This window comes from Arachis hypogaea, chromosome 15 (assembly GCF_003086295.3).
Source record: "Arachis hypogaea cultivar Tifrunner chromosome 15, arahy.Tifrunner.gnm2.J5K5, whole genome shotgun sequence".
Taxonomy (NCBI): Eukaryota; Viridiplantae; Streptophyta; class Magnoliopsida; order Fabales; family Fabaceae; genus Arachis; species Arachis hypogaea.
The window spans coordinates 71,105,950-71,122,937 of NC_092050.1; the positions used below are offsets into that span (position 1 = coordinate 71,105,950).

The window sequence follows — 16,988 nt, forward strand, 5'->3', positions numbered from 1 at the left end:
TTATTTCTCATTTTCGTATCTAGACTAGGGATGTTAATGGGGTAGGGCGGGGGCGGGGATGCCTCCCTGCTCCCCATCCCCGCCCTCAGATTTGCTCTCCATCCCCGCCCCATTCTTCACGGGGCCCCATTCCCCGCGGGGACCCCATTCCTCATCTACATAATAGTTCTAACTAATTATTAATTTCCATATGAATAGAGCTGCAAGTATCTATCTTGTACAAAAACTGCAAGATTTTATACAAAAAGTCTAAATGACACGATGGTGACTTCTTTCGAAATAACGCAATGGAGGACGCAACGATGAGCAAAGGATTATGCAAATAAAGAATAGGAGTTTTGGGTTTCTATATATATGTGTGCGTGAGAAATGACTAAAAAACATATATGAGAAATAAACTATTAAAGATAATTTAAGGAATTCATTAATTTCGGGAAATAGCGGGGACGGGGCGAGGATCCCCGCTCGGGTCCCCGCGCCTGCTTCGGGGGAATTTTGTCCCCATCCCCATCCTTACGGAAAAAATTCCCCACAATCGAATCCTCATTCGGGACAGTCCCCGCAAAGATCCCCGCGTCTCGGAAAATTTTACCATCTCTAATCTAGACTAAGAAAAAAAAAACCGACATTTCATTATTAATAATAAAATAGCGATTACATAATAAAAAAGTGAAAAAAAAAGAGCCGGCGGGGGGGGGGTTGTTTGTGTCACACTCAGACGGGCATATATACACATATCATGTGGCTCCTACTCCGAGGAAGTCAATAAATGGTGGTGTATAATTAGAAGATGCATCATGGGGGTCCCTAATAGGGACCTTGTTCCTGTCTTGAGCAAAGGATGATGTTGTTGATGACGATGATAGCTCCATGGCCAAACAAACATGGGGTGTTGTTGTAATTGTTGAAGAGGAACCCGATGAGTAACTGTAAAAGTTGTGGTCTTTTGGCATTTGCATTTGATAGAGATATTGTTGGGGATGAGTATGACGAAGATTATGATATTCATCACCGTCGTCATTAGTATTATCCCAATAATACCTATCATAATTGCTAGTTGCACCTTCAAAAATAAAAAATAAAAATAACAAAATAAAATTAAGAAAAAAAAGATGAACTAATAACAAAGTTAGCATGGAGCTGTGTGAAGGTAATAAGTTCCACTAAGTATAATGTGTTTATTATTAAATAGAGTAATGCTAGGAATACTGTAAGAGTCAATTTCAGTCAATAATACAGTAGATTGTCAAACAAATTCAATATAAAACTCACTAAAAAATAAAAATTATGTTTGTTGAATTTAAATATTTAATATTTTTTTTATTTACATTTTTTTTATGTTTAATGTCAGTTGTGCAATATTAATTCCTAAAAGTTTCTTCATTAATTATGTTAAATGTTTTAATTTACTTACTACTTAAAAACAGTGCCATTATTTCAAGCACCTTGAAAAAGTTTCAGAAAACAATGCCACTATTTGCATCACCATTAAAATAATACATGAGATACATGAGATGAATGAAATAAAGAACACTTACCAGCAGAGAAGAAACAATAATCAAAAGGAAACTGTTGTTGATTATAGAAGCCATTAGGGTCCTCTTCATTATTATTATCTTGTTGTTGTCTCCAACAAGCAGTAGCCATGTGAGTAATAGTTGCTGAACCATTAATAAACTGACCACCATAATAACCACTAGTAGTACTGGTGGTGATGTTATTTCTACTGAAGAGAAGGCTCTGACGGTTATTATTATTATATCTTCTGATTTTCCTATTGGTCCTTGAAGGAAAGGATTTTTGCTCCCTGTAGTATCTGGCCATGATAACATGCCAGTGGTTCTTGATAGCATTATCTGTTCTGCCAGGAAAAAGCCTTGCAATCATAGCCCATTTTTTGCCATACACTCTATGTGCTTCCATTAGCCTCTCTTCCTCCTCTTCACTGAATGGATTCTTCTTTATTCTTGGATCTAGTTGGTTGAACCATCTCAACCTACAACTCTTCCCTGAAACACACAAATAATATATATAAAAAACTTTTAAAAATTATTTCATCATAAATTACTCTATTTGATATATATTTTTTAAAAATTGATTTCAACATATTTAAATTCATGGAGTGTACAGTAACTAGTTATGTCGCTACGATAATTATACAAATACTATTAAAATTAAACTTATATTTTTTATTTTGCTAATATTTTTTATTTTTTAAATTGAAAAATATTATTAAATAATAAAATATCGGTTATTTTAATTTTAACAGTACTTTTTAACATATCTTTCATAACCACCGGAGTATAGGCACCATGAACCAAAAGATTAATTAAAGCGGAGAAATATTCATCACATTAATAGAAGGCAGGAGAGAAGAAATAATGAACCAAAAGATAGCTAAGTAGTAGTCATTATTATTTGAGTAGAAAATTCAAACCTGATCTTCCTTCTAGATTCTGAGCAATGAGGTTCCAGTTCTGAGGGCCATGAAGAGCCACAAGCTCCTTCAGCTTGGAATCTTCTGAAGGCCTCCAATGCCCTCTTGCACACACTTTGGACTTTTCACTGCTATTTACCTCTTTCCCACTACTCATCATGCAATACTTCTCCTCATTAGGGTTCTCTTCATCATCATTGAACTTATTAGTTGCTGCTGCTGCTGCTTCTTCTTCATGGTTGTGGAATTTTTCATTGCCATCCTCACTGGAATCATAATCAGAATCTTTATTATTACAGGGGTGTTCTTGAAAATTTCTAGAACGGCAATCCCTCATAAACTGATGATGAAATGGAAATAAGCTTGAAGTAGTTGTTCCTCTTCCATTGTCATTATTATGGTTATGCATTTCCTTGGTATAATAATTACTTCTCTTTTGCGATGAAGAAAGAGTTGTTGATGATGAAAGCGTGCGAAGAGAGAGAGAACCCATGTCTGTGTAGAAAACTCCCATTGAATAAGGAGAATGGTGTGAAATAGTTGACGTTGGTGGGGGGCATGATCTCATTTTTCCTTTGTGTCTGACTTCAACTGTTACAGTGACATATATGCTCTAATGGATGAATGAATGACTTCAGCCAGCTTTTAAGGGCTACATTCATGGAAGGTTAAATTTTTTTTGTTATCTTTTTTTTTTTTTAATTTGTTTTGTGACAAGTGAAGCTAGGTCAAGCTAAAATTGTAACCAACTTTTGGAGAAAAATCTGTGTTGCACGTAATTTCTTTATTTTTTCTATTGTAAAAACAATAGTCTCCATTTTCTATTAAAAAAAAAATACTTTCTACTTTTATGATATAGTTTGACATTGGTTTAGTGTATTATGGACTTAAATATTGTAGCAAGGATAGTTTTGATGATTAAGTAGTTTGGATAAATGGTTTGAGAATTTTGATAGTTATATTATTGATGGGTTAAGCTAAGGAGAGAGTATAATAGCTAGTAGAGTTTGATTTATTTATTAGTTAGTTACAATGTACTCTATGATCATCTATTTATATAGGCTCCATAAGTTGATTCTAGATATAATTCCAAATCTTAGATATTTCTAGATATCAACCTAGATATTTTTAAATACTATTCTTAGATATTTTTAATATTTGATTTATTTAATTAACTTCTAGACTTCTCCATCATAATACTAGATATTTATTTTTATGAAACAAGATCATGAAAATTCTAAAAAGTTCTACAAATATGTAGCATCATTAATACTCTTTCTTGATGTACATTTGTGTAATTCCAAGCATCTCTCGAAATAGTTCGAACTTTGATCTTGGTAGTGCCTTAGTGAAAATGTCTATCAGTTGCTCATCTGTGTTGCATTACTCGATTTTTATCTTTTTCTCCAATATAACTTTTCGTATAAAATGATACTTGATAGCTATATGCTTGGTCTTACTATGACGGACTGGATTGTTTGCCATTGTTATTGCTAACTTGCTGTCGCACAACATAATTGTTGGTTCTTCTTGTTGCTCTGCTATGTCTTCGAATATTTTTCTTAACCATATTACTTGACTAGTAGCATTTGCGGCTGCAACATAATCAGCTTCAGCAGATGATTGAGCCACAGTGTTTTATTTCTTTAATGCTCAAGAGAATACTCCTGATCCTAGTATAAATGCATATCCAAAAGTGTTTTTCATGTCGTCAATTAATCCTGCTGAATCACTATCGGTATATCAAGTAGTTTTGGATCTTTGATAGATTTATAGTGATGAATGCCATAATCCTTTGTACCTTGTAGATATCTTAAGATTCTTCTTGTAGCCCCATAGTGCTTTTGACTTAGATTTTGCATGAATCTTAATAGTAGACTTGTTGCATACATGATGTCATCTCTTGTGGTAGTTAGATAAAGGAGATTTCTAATAAGACTTCTGTATTGTGAAGCATCTGCTTCTCTAGGCCATATGAATCTTCTTTTTGTAATTTCTCATTATGAACTAGATGAGTAGATACTACATTGAAATTATTCATCTTGAACTTTTGTAGCAAATTTTGAGTGTATTTTTTTGCGAGATAAATATTTTGTCTTCATTTTGGTTTACCTCAATGCCAAAAAAATAGTGCATCAATTCTAAGTCAGTCATCTCAAATGTCTGCTTCATTTCTTCTTTGAATTCTCTGATTATAGTCTCATTATTTTCTGTGTAGATAAGATCGTCCACGTGCAAAAAAACTATGAGAGTGTTTGAATTACCTTGCGTCTTGATGTAGAGTGTAGGCTCAGTTTTACTCTTTCTGAATTCATGATCAGTGAAATATTTGTCAATTTGATTGTAGCATACTCGCGGTGCTTGCTTGAGTTCAGAGTGCTTTCTTTAGCCTTAGCACCTTATCTTCATGTCCTTCTTCAAGAACCCGTATGGTTGATCAACATATAATTCTTCCACCAGTTCTCTATTTAGAAACACAGATTTCACGTCTAGTTGATAGATCTTCCATTACTTTTGTGCGGCAAGTGCAATGAGCGCCTTTATTTTATCTGGGCGAGCTACAGGTTCAAATGTCTCTATGTGATCTATCCCAAAAATTTGTGCATATCCTTTATCTACGAGCCTTACTTTATGCTTCTGAATAGATCTATCAGGATTGAGCTTAGTCTTGTATACCCGTTCGACTCCAATGATATCTTTATTTAAAGGGCGATTTACCAGTTCCCATGTGTTGTTCTTCTCAATTATCTTGATTTCTTCTTTTATGGCATTTTTTCATTCTTCTTGCTTTTCTGCTTCTTCAAAGCTTGTAGGCTCGATCTTGACAAAATTGCATGTTTCATATACGTCTTGCAAAGGTCTAGGTTTTTTTGGTGGAGAATCAGTTATTGCTTCTACTGTTGGAGTAGGTGTGCTTGCTTTTTCGCGTTTTTGTTCATCTAGTCTAGGTGGTTGTGGTGATACTTCAATGCTTTCTTTCTCGACTTTTTCATCTTTCCAGTTTCATGAAGTATTTTCATCGAACTCCACGTCTCGACTGATTATGAATTTTTTTTATTTGCAAGTTATACACACGATATCTTTTTGATTGTGTATTATACCTAAGGAAGATTCTTTTTTCTGTCTTCTCATCCAGCTTACTTCTTTTTTGTGTGGGAATGTGGACATAGCATATGCATCCAAAAACTCTTAGATATTTTGCGGAAGATTTTTGTCCATTCCATGCTTCAATTGGAGTTTTATTTTCTATTGCCTTAGTGGGACAATAATTTAGTAGGTGTGGTTGGACGCCGGGCTTGTGTGCAAATTAGAGGAGGGCCACCGAGCGTAGAGAGCTGGCCGTCAAGCCTGCAAAGTGGGCCGCCGAACATCCATGTTTAAGGCTGGGCGTCCGATTTTTATGCTCTTTGGGTCGGTTGGGCCTTCTTGAACCGGTTTTGTATTGTTAAAAAGGCTTTAATTCTTGGTTATTTTGTGACAAAAATTTCTGAAAATACAAAAATACTAATACGACTCTAAATACTTGATTATTTTAAAATTTCACTAGAAAACATAAGAAATTTGATTAAAATCTAAGAAAACAAATGAAATAGACCCTTAAAAACTGTTTAAGATGATGTGTTATCACAATACCAAATATAAAACTTTGCTTTCCTCAAGCAAAAAGAAAAATAAGCAGAGTTTATCTTAAGTGAAAAGAAATTAAAGAGTTTGGAAGTTTAATTTTAAAAACAAAAATGGAATTTATGATAATCCTTGTGATTATATTCGGCTTCTTTTATGCTTGATGAATCTTGCATACTTAGAATTTGAAAATTTCTAAAAGGTTAGATCCAAATTGTGTTATGACAATTCTTTTGGGCTTAAATGACTTGAAGGTAGTTACTTCACATTTAATTCTGGAAAAGATCTTTGAGACTTTTGACTCTAAGTGTTCTATCACAAGGCAACTCTTAATGAGCTTTCAATCGATAATCCTGGGCCAGTTGGCCCAAGTTACCAGGTGAAAAAGCATCCCTCGAATCTAATTACCCAAGCCTCTTCTTGAAACAATCACACCACAAGCACATAACTAGAAAATGATTGATCCAGATATCGATGCCCAGAGCCTTTTTGTACTTTAAATATTTTGTCTTAAGTTGACTCTTTAGGCAGGCTTTCAATTGATAATCCCAATCCAGTTGGCTCAAGTTATCGGGTGATAAATCACTCAAATTTATTTGCCCAATTCTTTTTCCTTAGAATACAAATATCATAGGCACATAACTAGACCCTAGTCATTGGTGCTCAGAGACTTATAAATTTTGATTCTTTTGATCTTTCTAAACTTTTTTTTTTCACTACTTCAGTAAGTGAATGATCGTTGAATTCTCATAATACTTCTTTAAAATTTTATTTTTAAAGATTCTCCTTTCGTTTTCTTAAAATTCAAATATCTTAAGTTCATGAAATGTAACTTTATATTCTTGAGCACCATCACTTTTGTTTTGAATTTATTATTCAATAATATATGCTAAAATTTTAAAAACTAATTTTTGAATTTTAAAAATTTCTAGAGGTCCCCCCTTTGTTTTTAAAAATTAATTTGAAATTAAAATAAAATGCATAAAGAAAAAAATAGGAAGAAATATCTAATTAACTATAAAAAAAAATATAATTTAAATTTATCACATTTTTATTTATCTTTATTGTCTTTTTCTTGAATAGAGAAATATTAGTTCCATAAAACAATACCTAACATATACAAAACAAGTTTTTCTAATGATTGAACCTCATGTTCAATCTCAATCAATATTTTAAATAACCCAAATAACCCTCGAAACAAGTATTATGTTTGTTAAGTATAATTTAAAGTTAGAAAGGCTATTTCAATTTTAATAAAGTATTAATTTAGTTCTAGTTTTTTGTTAAAACTAAAAATTAGTGAATATATTCTTTTAAAAATCTATTTGTTTTATAGAGCGACGTAGCTGGTTCATTCTACAATAATTATGTTAGACCCCTTTTTGACTCTGGTTAAAAAAGAAATACCCATGTCCACATGATCTTTTTTTGCCAAAACTAATCTAATAGACCATCTTCAAACTTCAGCGGAAGACACATTTGGCCACTTCATTGGAGTATCCGCCTTATATAATATAGGGTCATGACTCGTGGCATTGCATTTTTGGAAAAAAGCGATCATCCTTATATGGCAACACAACTGGTTTTTAATCTCAGACTCATTTAAACAAAATCTTATATTCGAGTAATTCTTTCTTTTTTAAGAATATTAACTTTTTAATAAAATGGAAACATAATACATGTACTTATTTTGGAAAAAAAGAATATTAAAGAGTAAAGTATCGTTTTTGTCCCCAATATTTGGGGTAAGTCTTATTTATGTCCCTAACGTTTAAATCGTCCTATTTGTATCCTTAACGTTTATAAAAGTGATTCAATGTTATCCTACTATCAGTTATACTAACAAATCAGATTATATTTTTCAATTATTTTTACTTGAATGTATTCATTCTCAATTAGGTCTCACTTGGATGTGGTCGATTTTAATATTATACTCACTATTTGTGTTTAGATTCAATTATGTCCTTAGAAAAGTAAATTATGTAGATGTTATAGGAATTAGTTTTAACATTTGATGAGCTATTTTTCGGAGTAGATCATCAATTCTATCCCAAACATTTATATTCTAACTTCAAGAAGAGGTTTTTAAAACTCAAACTAAAGCGTTGATGATGTGTAATTGACGGCAGGATAACATTGAATCACTTTTACAAACGTTAAGGATACAAATAGGACGATTTAAACGTTAGGGACACAAATAGGATTTACCCCAAACGTTGGGGACAAAAACGATACTTTACTCAATATTAAATATCAAATAACTTTAGACAAAAAAATTTAAAAATAAAAAATATAGACGAAGATAAAATAAGTTCTTATGCATGAAAAAGAATACATCAAAGAAAGATGTTGACTAAACTGATGAACAATATTACTTAAAACTTTATTTAAATTAAGAAATGTGACAATTTGATGGATTATAAATCATGGTTGATTCTTTTGTAAGTGGAGAGAATACATAAAGTGTAACAATCCGTAGTTTTAAAATTTATATTATAAATTATTTATGATTTATTTTATTAAATTGAACTATTTATTAAAATTATTTTATTAGATATAATCAATTTGATTTTATAATTATTGAAATTTAAATTGACTAGGATTATTATATACATAATTTTATTAAATGTGATATTTTTTATAATTGAAACTAAAATTTCGATAATATATAAATGATAAAAATTATATGATTTAATTTAAGTAATTGATATTTTGTTAAACATTATATTTTAAATTATTAATTATGAATAATTTATGATTTATTTTATTATAGCTTTTATTTTTAGAAACTATTTTGTTAAAAGTATTTAAATTAATTTTTATGATACGTTGAGTTTACATTAATTAAGATTATTATATAATTATGATATAATAAAATATTTTACTTAATTGAAATTATAATTTTAGTAACCTATTAATAATGAATAATTTATAATTTAATTTTGGTAATTAATATTTCAAATTTAAAATCCGCCGGTATGAGCAAATATCGGTATTCTTCGATAAATTTAATTTTGCTAATACTTCATCGTATATCCTTTATCATTATGTTACTAATGTCATTTATATTAGTAACTCATATATATATATATATATATATATATATATATATATTGTGTTTTAATATATCAAACTTTCATAGTTATTCGTTTAAAATATTTATAACTTGAATCGCTGATTCAGCAGTCTTAAAATGCGACACCCAACCCCCATGTGTCACCTAATCATTTTAATCACCATTATCCCTCCTTAATCATCAAAACAGCCATGCAAATGTTCATTTTGGGGTGAGAAAAAGAAAAGAGAATCGGGAGAGAGAACAAACCGTGAAACTCCCAAACATTCTAAGTTCAATTTCTTGAGTTCTGTAACTCCAATCGAAAATCTAATCCTATAAAAATATTCGTATCTTTCTCCTCTTCATGTTGACGTAACTTTTGTTCGGAAGAAGTCAACGGCGAAACTGCTGTCCCTCCATGCATGTTCGGCCAAGTGAGCCCAAAGGTGGAGTAGACGATTTATGACGTTTTCTTCTCAGATTTTTCAGTCAAAAAGTTTCTTCGGTACTTCCATTATGAGGACAGCAAACTAGACGTAGTGTTTGATAAATTTTATTGTGATTTGAATGTGTTTATGTTGCTTAAATGGAGGCTGGTTATGATATGATTGAAATTTAGTGATTATAATGTTTGTTTTGTGTTAAAATTTTAATGTTTTATAGCTTGTAATTTCGGTTCCTTGAAAGGCTAAAAAAATCGAACTAATTTATGTAAAAAATGAGGTTATTCTAAGCTTTAAACATGATAAAATTCATGTGATTTGGTGGTTGAAAATTAGAATTGAACATTAAGAAAAATTAGTTACGAAAAAGTTAAAAAACTAGTTAAAAGTTAAGTAATTTTGATGAACTTTTGATGAGTTTGATTTGATTCTTTGAAGAACACAAAACCTTCATGTTTTAATTATTTCATGGCCAAAATAGAATTAAGAAAGAGTTTTGGGGCTGAAAGTTAACTAAAAAGAAATTTGGGAGTTAAAATAGAATTTTTAGAAGTTAAGTGATTAAAGTGTAATTTCATAAAAATATAGGGATCAAAAATAAATTTTCAAAAGCTTTAAGAATATCATTAATTGAACTCCTAGTTTTAAAATATATAATAATATTATTATTTTATTTAAATAATTATGTTATTAATAAAAGATATAATGTGATTAAAAATGGTAAACAGTAATCTTTCCTAAATACTTTAGAAATACAAAGCTAATCTTAGAACTTTTGGATCCACTTCATAAGACACTTAGGAAAAAAAGAGAAAAGAATGTGAAAATGATTTATATTGTGAAAATGTAAGAAAGTAAAAGAGAAGGATAAAAAAGAAAAGAAAAAGATTAAAAGAATCTCTACCACAATAGAGTAGAGAGCAAAGACTAAAAGAAGCTAAAGAACCTCTGATACAGGAGAGTAAAGAACAAGAAAGAAAAGAATACATTAAGTAAAGGAATTCCTACCACAGGAGAGCAGAGGCCAAAGATAAAATAAGTCTAAAAGACCCTCTGCCACATGAGAGCAGATGAAACATGATTGTTGTTTGGGTCTAAGTGCCAAATATATAATGGGAACACCTACACATTATGAACTGTTTTTTAGATGTAAACATATTACAATATGTATAAAAGTCACATTGTATGCGGCCTGGCCGTAAGACTTATATGCACACTGTATGCATTTGGAAAGCCATATCTAGGACTTGTGCTCAGGTAATATCGGGAGCGGATAGGCAACTGATATACATGAGCTCATGGCCTGCGTAGAGCTAAACATGCATCATACTTGTTTGTGCATATCTCTATGTTATGTAATTCTGTGATTGTGTTTGTGCTATATGACTGATTGACTTCTGTGTTCTTTTATTTATTATGTTTGTATGTGTCCTGTTGTTAGTTGTTGTTGGCTATCTATTGAAGATTGTGTATTCTTTTGTGGGATTGTTGTGTAATAAAGAATAAAATGAACATAATTATCCACCCTAGCCCTACTAAGAACTCCCCAGTTCTTATCCCCTATTTCCACCCCCTTTCAGCTATAGGTGCGAAGGCTTATTACAACGCTGCGAGAGCATAGAAGAATATGTTTGCAAGTTAAGTTGTTGTTAGAATTTATTTATCCATCGCCTTGTTAGTTGAAGTTTTATTCAGAAGGGTATGTTTTGTAATTGGTTTTGTAATTAGTTTTGTATATAATACTATATTAATATTAAGTATGTGAATATGTGATATTTGTTCTTGTTGGAGAAGTTTTAGCTTTTTAGAAAAATTGTCAACAAATTATTGCGTAAAGGTTTAATATTGAATAGATAATAAAGGACTATTTTATTATCACTTACTTTTCCTGTGTGTTTGTGAAGTAGCAAGCCCCTAGAGTGACTATTGGTGGTTGGAACGACACTTCTAGAGTGGTGGCTTACAACGATTTGGTCAACATTATTATGACAACACTGGAGGTTGATATTTAAACCTGGTGTGCTTTTATTTGTTATGATGAAGTTTCAAGGGTTTGAAGGTGGGATTTTAAGAGGAAGGGGTTATGGCAAGAAATATTCAGTAGGGTGGCACAAGTGAAGGTATCTTTTTGTTGGTCTTTTCTAAACTAAGGGAGGGGTAACATGAAAATTTATATTTTATAGGATTTTAATTTTTTTTCCTAGCGAAAAGTTTCACTTTTGTCACTGCAAGTTCTATTTGTATGTTTTTAAGGGGCCATAATAAATTTTTGAACAACCCAGCAATGTAAACAAAGACACTCGTCTTTTACAAAACTCAGTTTAATTCCACATTTTCTTTTTTTTTTTTCACAATAATTTCATGTTGTGGTTAGAGAGGGTAGAGGCTAGGTCGGTAGGTGTTGACAATCTCTTGCTAGAGCTACAGAAGCCAATTTCTAGCCTTGGTACATCTAGATTTTCACTACAACGGATGCTAGAATCACAAAGCTTTTCTAAGCCTACCTGTGTCCTTATCCGCGAGAATAAATCAAAACCTGAAGGTGTCTCTTCTAGAAGGAATTATGTTGCTACTCAAGTCATGCCGCGAAGTAATGCTAGAGCACATATATTTGGGAGAGGCCAAATGGATCCAAAAAATAAGTCTTACACTCATCTGATCCACCCTTCTAAGAAAGGGAAGACTAAAGTGGATGCTAGCCCCAAGTACCTGTGGAATATTATTGTCCCAAACTCATCCAGCTACGACGAGATATTGTTATTGATGAGTCCCTATCAATGCTGCGGCCAATAATACGACCTACTCCATGGGCCTTCAATTGGGACCTTTGTTTCACTGGTCTTCTAGAACACCCAAGCTAAGTATTAAGGGGTAATGCGCACACGACACCTATTTGAAACTCTACGGAGAAGGTATTTACTCTTGTGAATAGCTACTTTTTTACATATTCCCATCATGCTATTGTAACTAACACTGCGCAAATAATGCAAGCCTTTAACCAGCTACTTAGGTTCAATCAATTAGAATGCACAACATTGGTTTGTGACCTTTTCTCCTTCTCACAGCTAGGCTCTCACGCTAACAAGCTGCCCAAGATAGAGCCTTTGTAAGATAAGAAAGTTGAAACCCAACCAGGTTTAGTTATACCCCTTCATTAGAATTAGGCCACTGTTATGTTGGTGGTAATAACACACAATGCAAAAAGGGCAAGTGAAAAAGGAATCAGGAGGCCTAGCCTGATATCAAAGCTTAACTCCCTTGTTTTTCTTATTCCCTTGGTAAGTGGCCCTAACTTCAACTATATAAATATAGTGGTAGTTCAGGTTATTCATGGACATATTTTAACAAGTACAAATGCATACAGTTATTTGAGATGGTCTTCGATCCAAGGCTGATATGGATCTAACAATAGATGAATACCGCATGGCAGCATATATCTTTGGAAAGATAGATAACTATAATACGTATCCACTCTTCGTCTTAGTCTTTGATTTTGTGATTTGTGTTTCACAATGTTATGGATATGACGTTAGGATTTTTGCCAGTAAAGAATTTCATAAAAACAGTCGCGTTGTAGATATAGTCTCTAAACCGACAGAAATCCCTTCGTACAAACGTTTTGGTTGTCACAAGTAACAAACCCCTTAAAATTGATAACCGAGTATTTAAACCTCGGGTCGTCTTCTCAAGGAATTGCAGGGAGGTATGTTCTTATTATTGGTTATGAGTTTGTAAATTGGGGGTTTTGGAAGTAAGGAGGGAATATGTTATATGATAAGTAAAATAAAATAATAATAATAAAATCTCTTGGCAAGGTATAAGAATTGGAATTCCTATCCTAGTTATCCTTATCAAGTGTGAAGAGAATTGGGTTTTAATCCCACTTGGTCAGCCTTTATTAAACAAAGGAAGGTTAAGTGGACTGATTAGCTTGATTCTCAAGTCCTAGTCAACTCTTGTGGAGAGACTAGTGTTAGAGCAATCCTAGCTAAAGCAGAATCTGTCAATTTCAATCACTTGCTGAGTTTGATAACTCAAGTACTACCAATCACTTGACCAAAGCCAAAAGGGAGAAAAATATCTAAATTAAATTGAAAGCAATCTTAAACAGAGCAAAGCAATCATAAATCTGAAATACCTCAAATAACATTAATTAAGAAAATTATATGTAACATGGAAGAGTTCATAAATTAAATTGGAAAATAAATAAAAATAAAGAACCTGGGATTGAGAGCCACTCCTAAAACTAAGAGAAATCCTAAATCCTAATCCTAAGAGAGAGGAGAGAACCTCTCTCTCTAAAAACTACATCTACTCCTAAAATTGTGAATATGAAAGCTTGTTCATGTATGGATGCATTCCCCCACTTTATAGCCTTTAATCTGTGTTTTCTGGGCCGCAAACTGGGCCAGAAACAGCCCAGAATTCGCTGGAGAAGAATTCAAACACGCTGATTTTCGTCACTGCGACGCGGCAGCATGGGTCACGCGGTCGCGTCACCTAGCGTCAGAGAAACTATGGCATATTATATATCAAATCGAAGCTCCGGACGTTAGCTTTCCAACGCAACTGGAACCACGTCGTTTGGTCCTATGTAGCTAAAGTTATAGCCGTTTGAGTGCGAAGAGGTCAGGCTGGACAGCTTAGCAATTTCTCCAACTTTTTGTATTCCTTCCACTTTTGCATGCTTCCTTTCCATCCTCGGAGCCATTCCTGCCCTGTAATCTCTGAAATTACTTAACACACATATCAAGGCATCTAATGGTAATAAGAGAGGATTAAACATAGGGAACTTAAGGCCAAAGAAGTATGTTTTCAATCAAAGCACATAATTAGGAAGGCAAATGTAAAGTCATACAAATAGTATGAATAAGTTGGTAAAGAGTTAATAAAAACCACTCAATTGAGCACAAGATAAACCATAAAATAGTGGTTTATCAACCTCCCCACGCTTAAACATTAGCATGTCCTCATGCTAAGTTCAAGAGATGCTATAAAGATGAAGAGGAATGGTAGAATGTATGAAATGCAACCTATCTATATGAATGCAACTACATGCAAAGAAATGTTTCTACCTACTTGGTTAAAAATAAATAAGTTCTCCAAGACAAAAATAAATCAGATTTCACTAATTCAAATCATACAATAAAAAGTAAGTAAACTTGTAAGAAGATAGCTCATGAAAGTAGGGAGTATAGAATTAAGCCTTGAACCCTTACTAGTAGTGTATATCACTCTAATCTCTCAAGTGTATAGGGTCAATCACTCTACTCTTCTCTAGTCATGCTTTCTAAAATTTGTTTTTCATCTAACCAATCAACAATATTTAATATACCAATGCAAACATCATGAGGTCTTTTCAAGATTGTAATGGGGCTAAGGTAAGGGTAAGGGTATATGTATATGGCTAGGTGAGCTTTATGAATTGAATCTTTAATTAACCTAAACTTTCACCTAACATACATATACTCTATATAACTCTAAAATCATGCCTAGCTACCTATAGTCTTCACTTTTGCATTACATACTCATGTATCAATTTTTCTTTAATTTTATCACATATGCATTGATCTTTTATTAACTTAACATTGGGGTAATTTTGTCCCCTTATTTATTTATTTATATATATTTTTTCTTTTTTTCTTTTTCTCTCTTTTATCTTATTTTATTTTATTTTATTTATTTTATTTTTTTATTTTTTTTATCTTTTTTTAGAGAGACATAAAAACTAGAATAACATATCAATGCATATGGAATTTTTAATTTTCTGTTTTACATGAGTAGGTACCCAAATTTTCCAATATTCAAAATTAGAAACATGATACATTACCTTATTAACCCAAGTTCCCACAGTTTCTCCACACTTAATTAACACACTATCTTAAGCTAACCAAAGATTCAATTGGGATAATTAATTTGTTTTCCACTTAAGGCTAGTGATGTGGTAAAATATAGAATAAATGGGGATTAAAAGGCTCAAAGTGGCTGACAAGGGTGATTTAAAGGGTAGGCTTATTTGGGATAAGTGAGCTAAAATCAAACAATGGCCTCAATCATATGCAAGCATGTAAATACACTAAATAATGGACATATAGATTGGAACAAAATATAGATTACAATCATAGAGAAGGAAACACACAGGAATAAAAATTTATGGTTAAATAATGTAACCATGTAAATAAGCTCAAAATCTCACAGGTTGTGTGTTCTTTGGCTCAAAAATCATGTTCCAAATACAACTTCAAACAAATTTAACACAAAAATTTTTCAAATTAGTGAAATGCTATAAAATTTCTTGAAAAAGAAAATATTACTTCAACCAAGTAGTAACTAAATGCATAAAATCAAATAAACATGCAATTAAATATGCAAATGCAACAACTAACAAGAAAAAATAAAACATTGGTGTTTGAGATAGGAAGGTACTAACCCACGGAGATCGGTATCGACCTCCCCACACTTAAAGATTGCACCGTCCTTGGTGCATGCTGAGATTTGCAAGTGGACGGGGGTTGTGGTTCCTCAGCTGGGGCTCTTTTTGTTCCTTTCCTTGCCGGTAGTTTGGGAGTAGCTTTCTCTTTACCCTTCTTGGTGGTCATCCTGAAAAGGAAAAAAGAAAGTGACTTTTAAAGCTAAGGGTTAGAGCAAGGAAGAGAGCAGAAAAGGTGGTAATCAATGCACAATAAAGAAGAATGACGTTAACACACGCTCATGAGTACATGTGAAAAGTCATCAATGGAAAATAGCTAGTGCATATGATGACAAGTGAATGCAAGGTGTTTATTGGCATGCTGGCAAAGGCATGAATAGCATAGATCAAGCATTCAATGTTCAAATTAGATTACCAAGTCTTTCAAACTATCAACATGTTTGTAATAACAATTATATTTAATCAATAAAACATGAAAGGGGTTTTGTGAAAAACAACAGGCATTAATAATAGAATAATTTAAAATAGTGTTCAATGCCATACGGGCTTTTTCACAAATACATAGCATGCATGGTAAATAGGTTATTGAATGTATTAAATTGAACATGCAAGCAACCCTTTAAAAAGTAATATATAATTGTCAAACCATTTTAATAATCCAAAAAAATATATAAAAATAATGACCCAAATAAATTTCTAACACCAATGAAAATAATGCAATGAATGAAAGTATGTAAATAAATTAAATAAAATAGAATGAAAGGGAAAAAGGATGAGAAGAAGAAAAAGAAAGTGAGAAAGGAGAGAGAAGGAAGAAATTAGGATTAGAAAAGAAAAGATAAGAAAATTGGCACTAATTTGGATAGGTTGTGCGACGCTGGCGACGCGGTCGCGTGGTGCGCGATAAGGTTGGGTGACGCGGACGCGTGGGGCACGTGATCGCGTGACTCGATTTCTGCTAGTGGCGCGAGTGCAGCCTCGCGGTCGCACAACTCT

At 32.5% G+C, this 16,988-nt stretch overlaps 1 protein-coding gene across 1 annotated transcript; it reads right to left on the reverse strand.

Moving 5' to 3' along the window:
• Window positions 1-612: 612 nt before the first annotated feature.
• On the reverse strand, window positions 613-3,466 carry LOC112748472 (uncharacterized). Its single transcript, XM_025796704.3, has 3 exons — window positions 2,438-3,466; window positions 1,539-2,009; window positions 613-1,063 (listed from the first exon to the last, which is right to left on the reverse strand). Exons 1-3 carry the CDS (start codon window positions 3,003-3,005, stop codon window positions 738-740), a joined length of 1,365 nt encoding a protein of 454 aa, XP_025652489.2. The 5' UTR covers window positions 3,006-3,466; the 3' UTR covers window positions 613-737.
• Window positions 3,467-16,988: the final 13,522 nt, after the last annotated feature.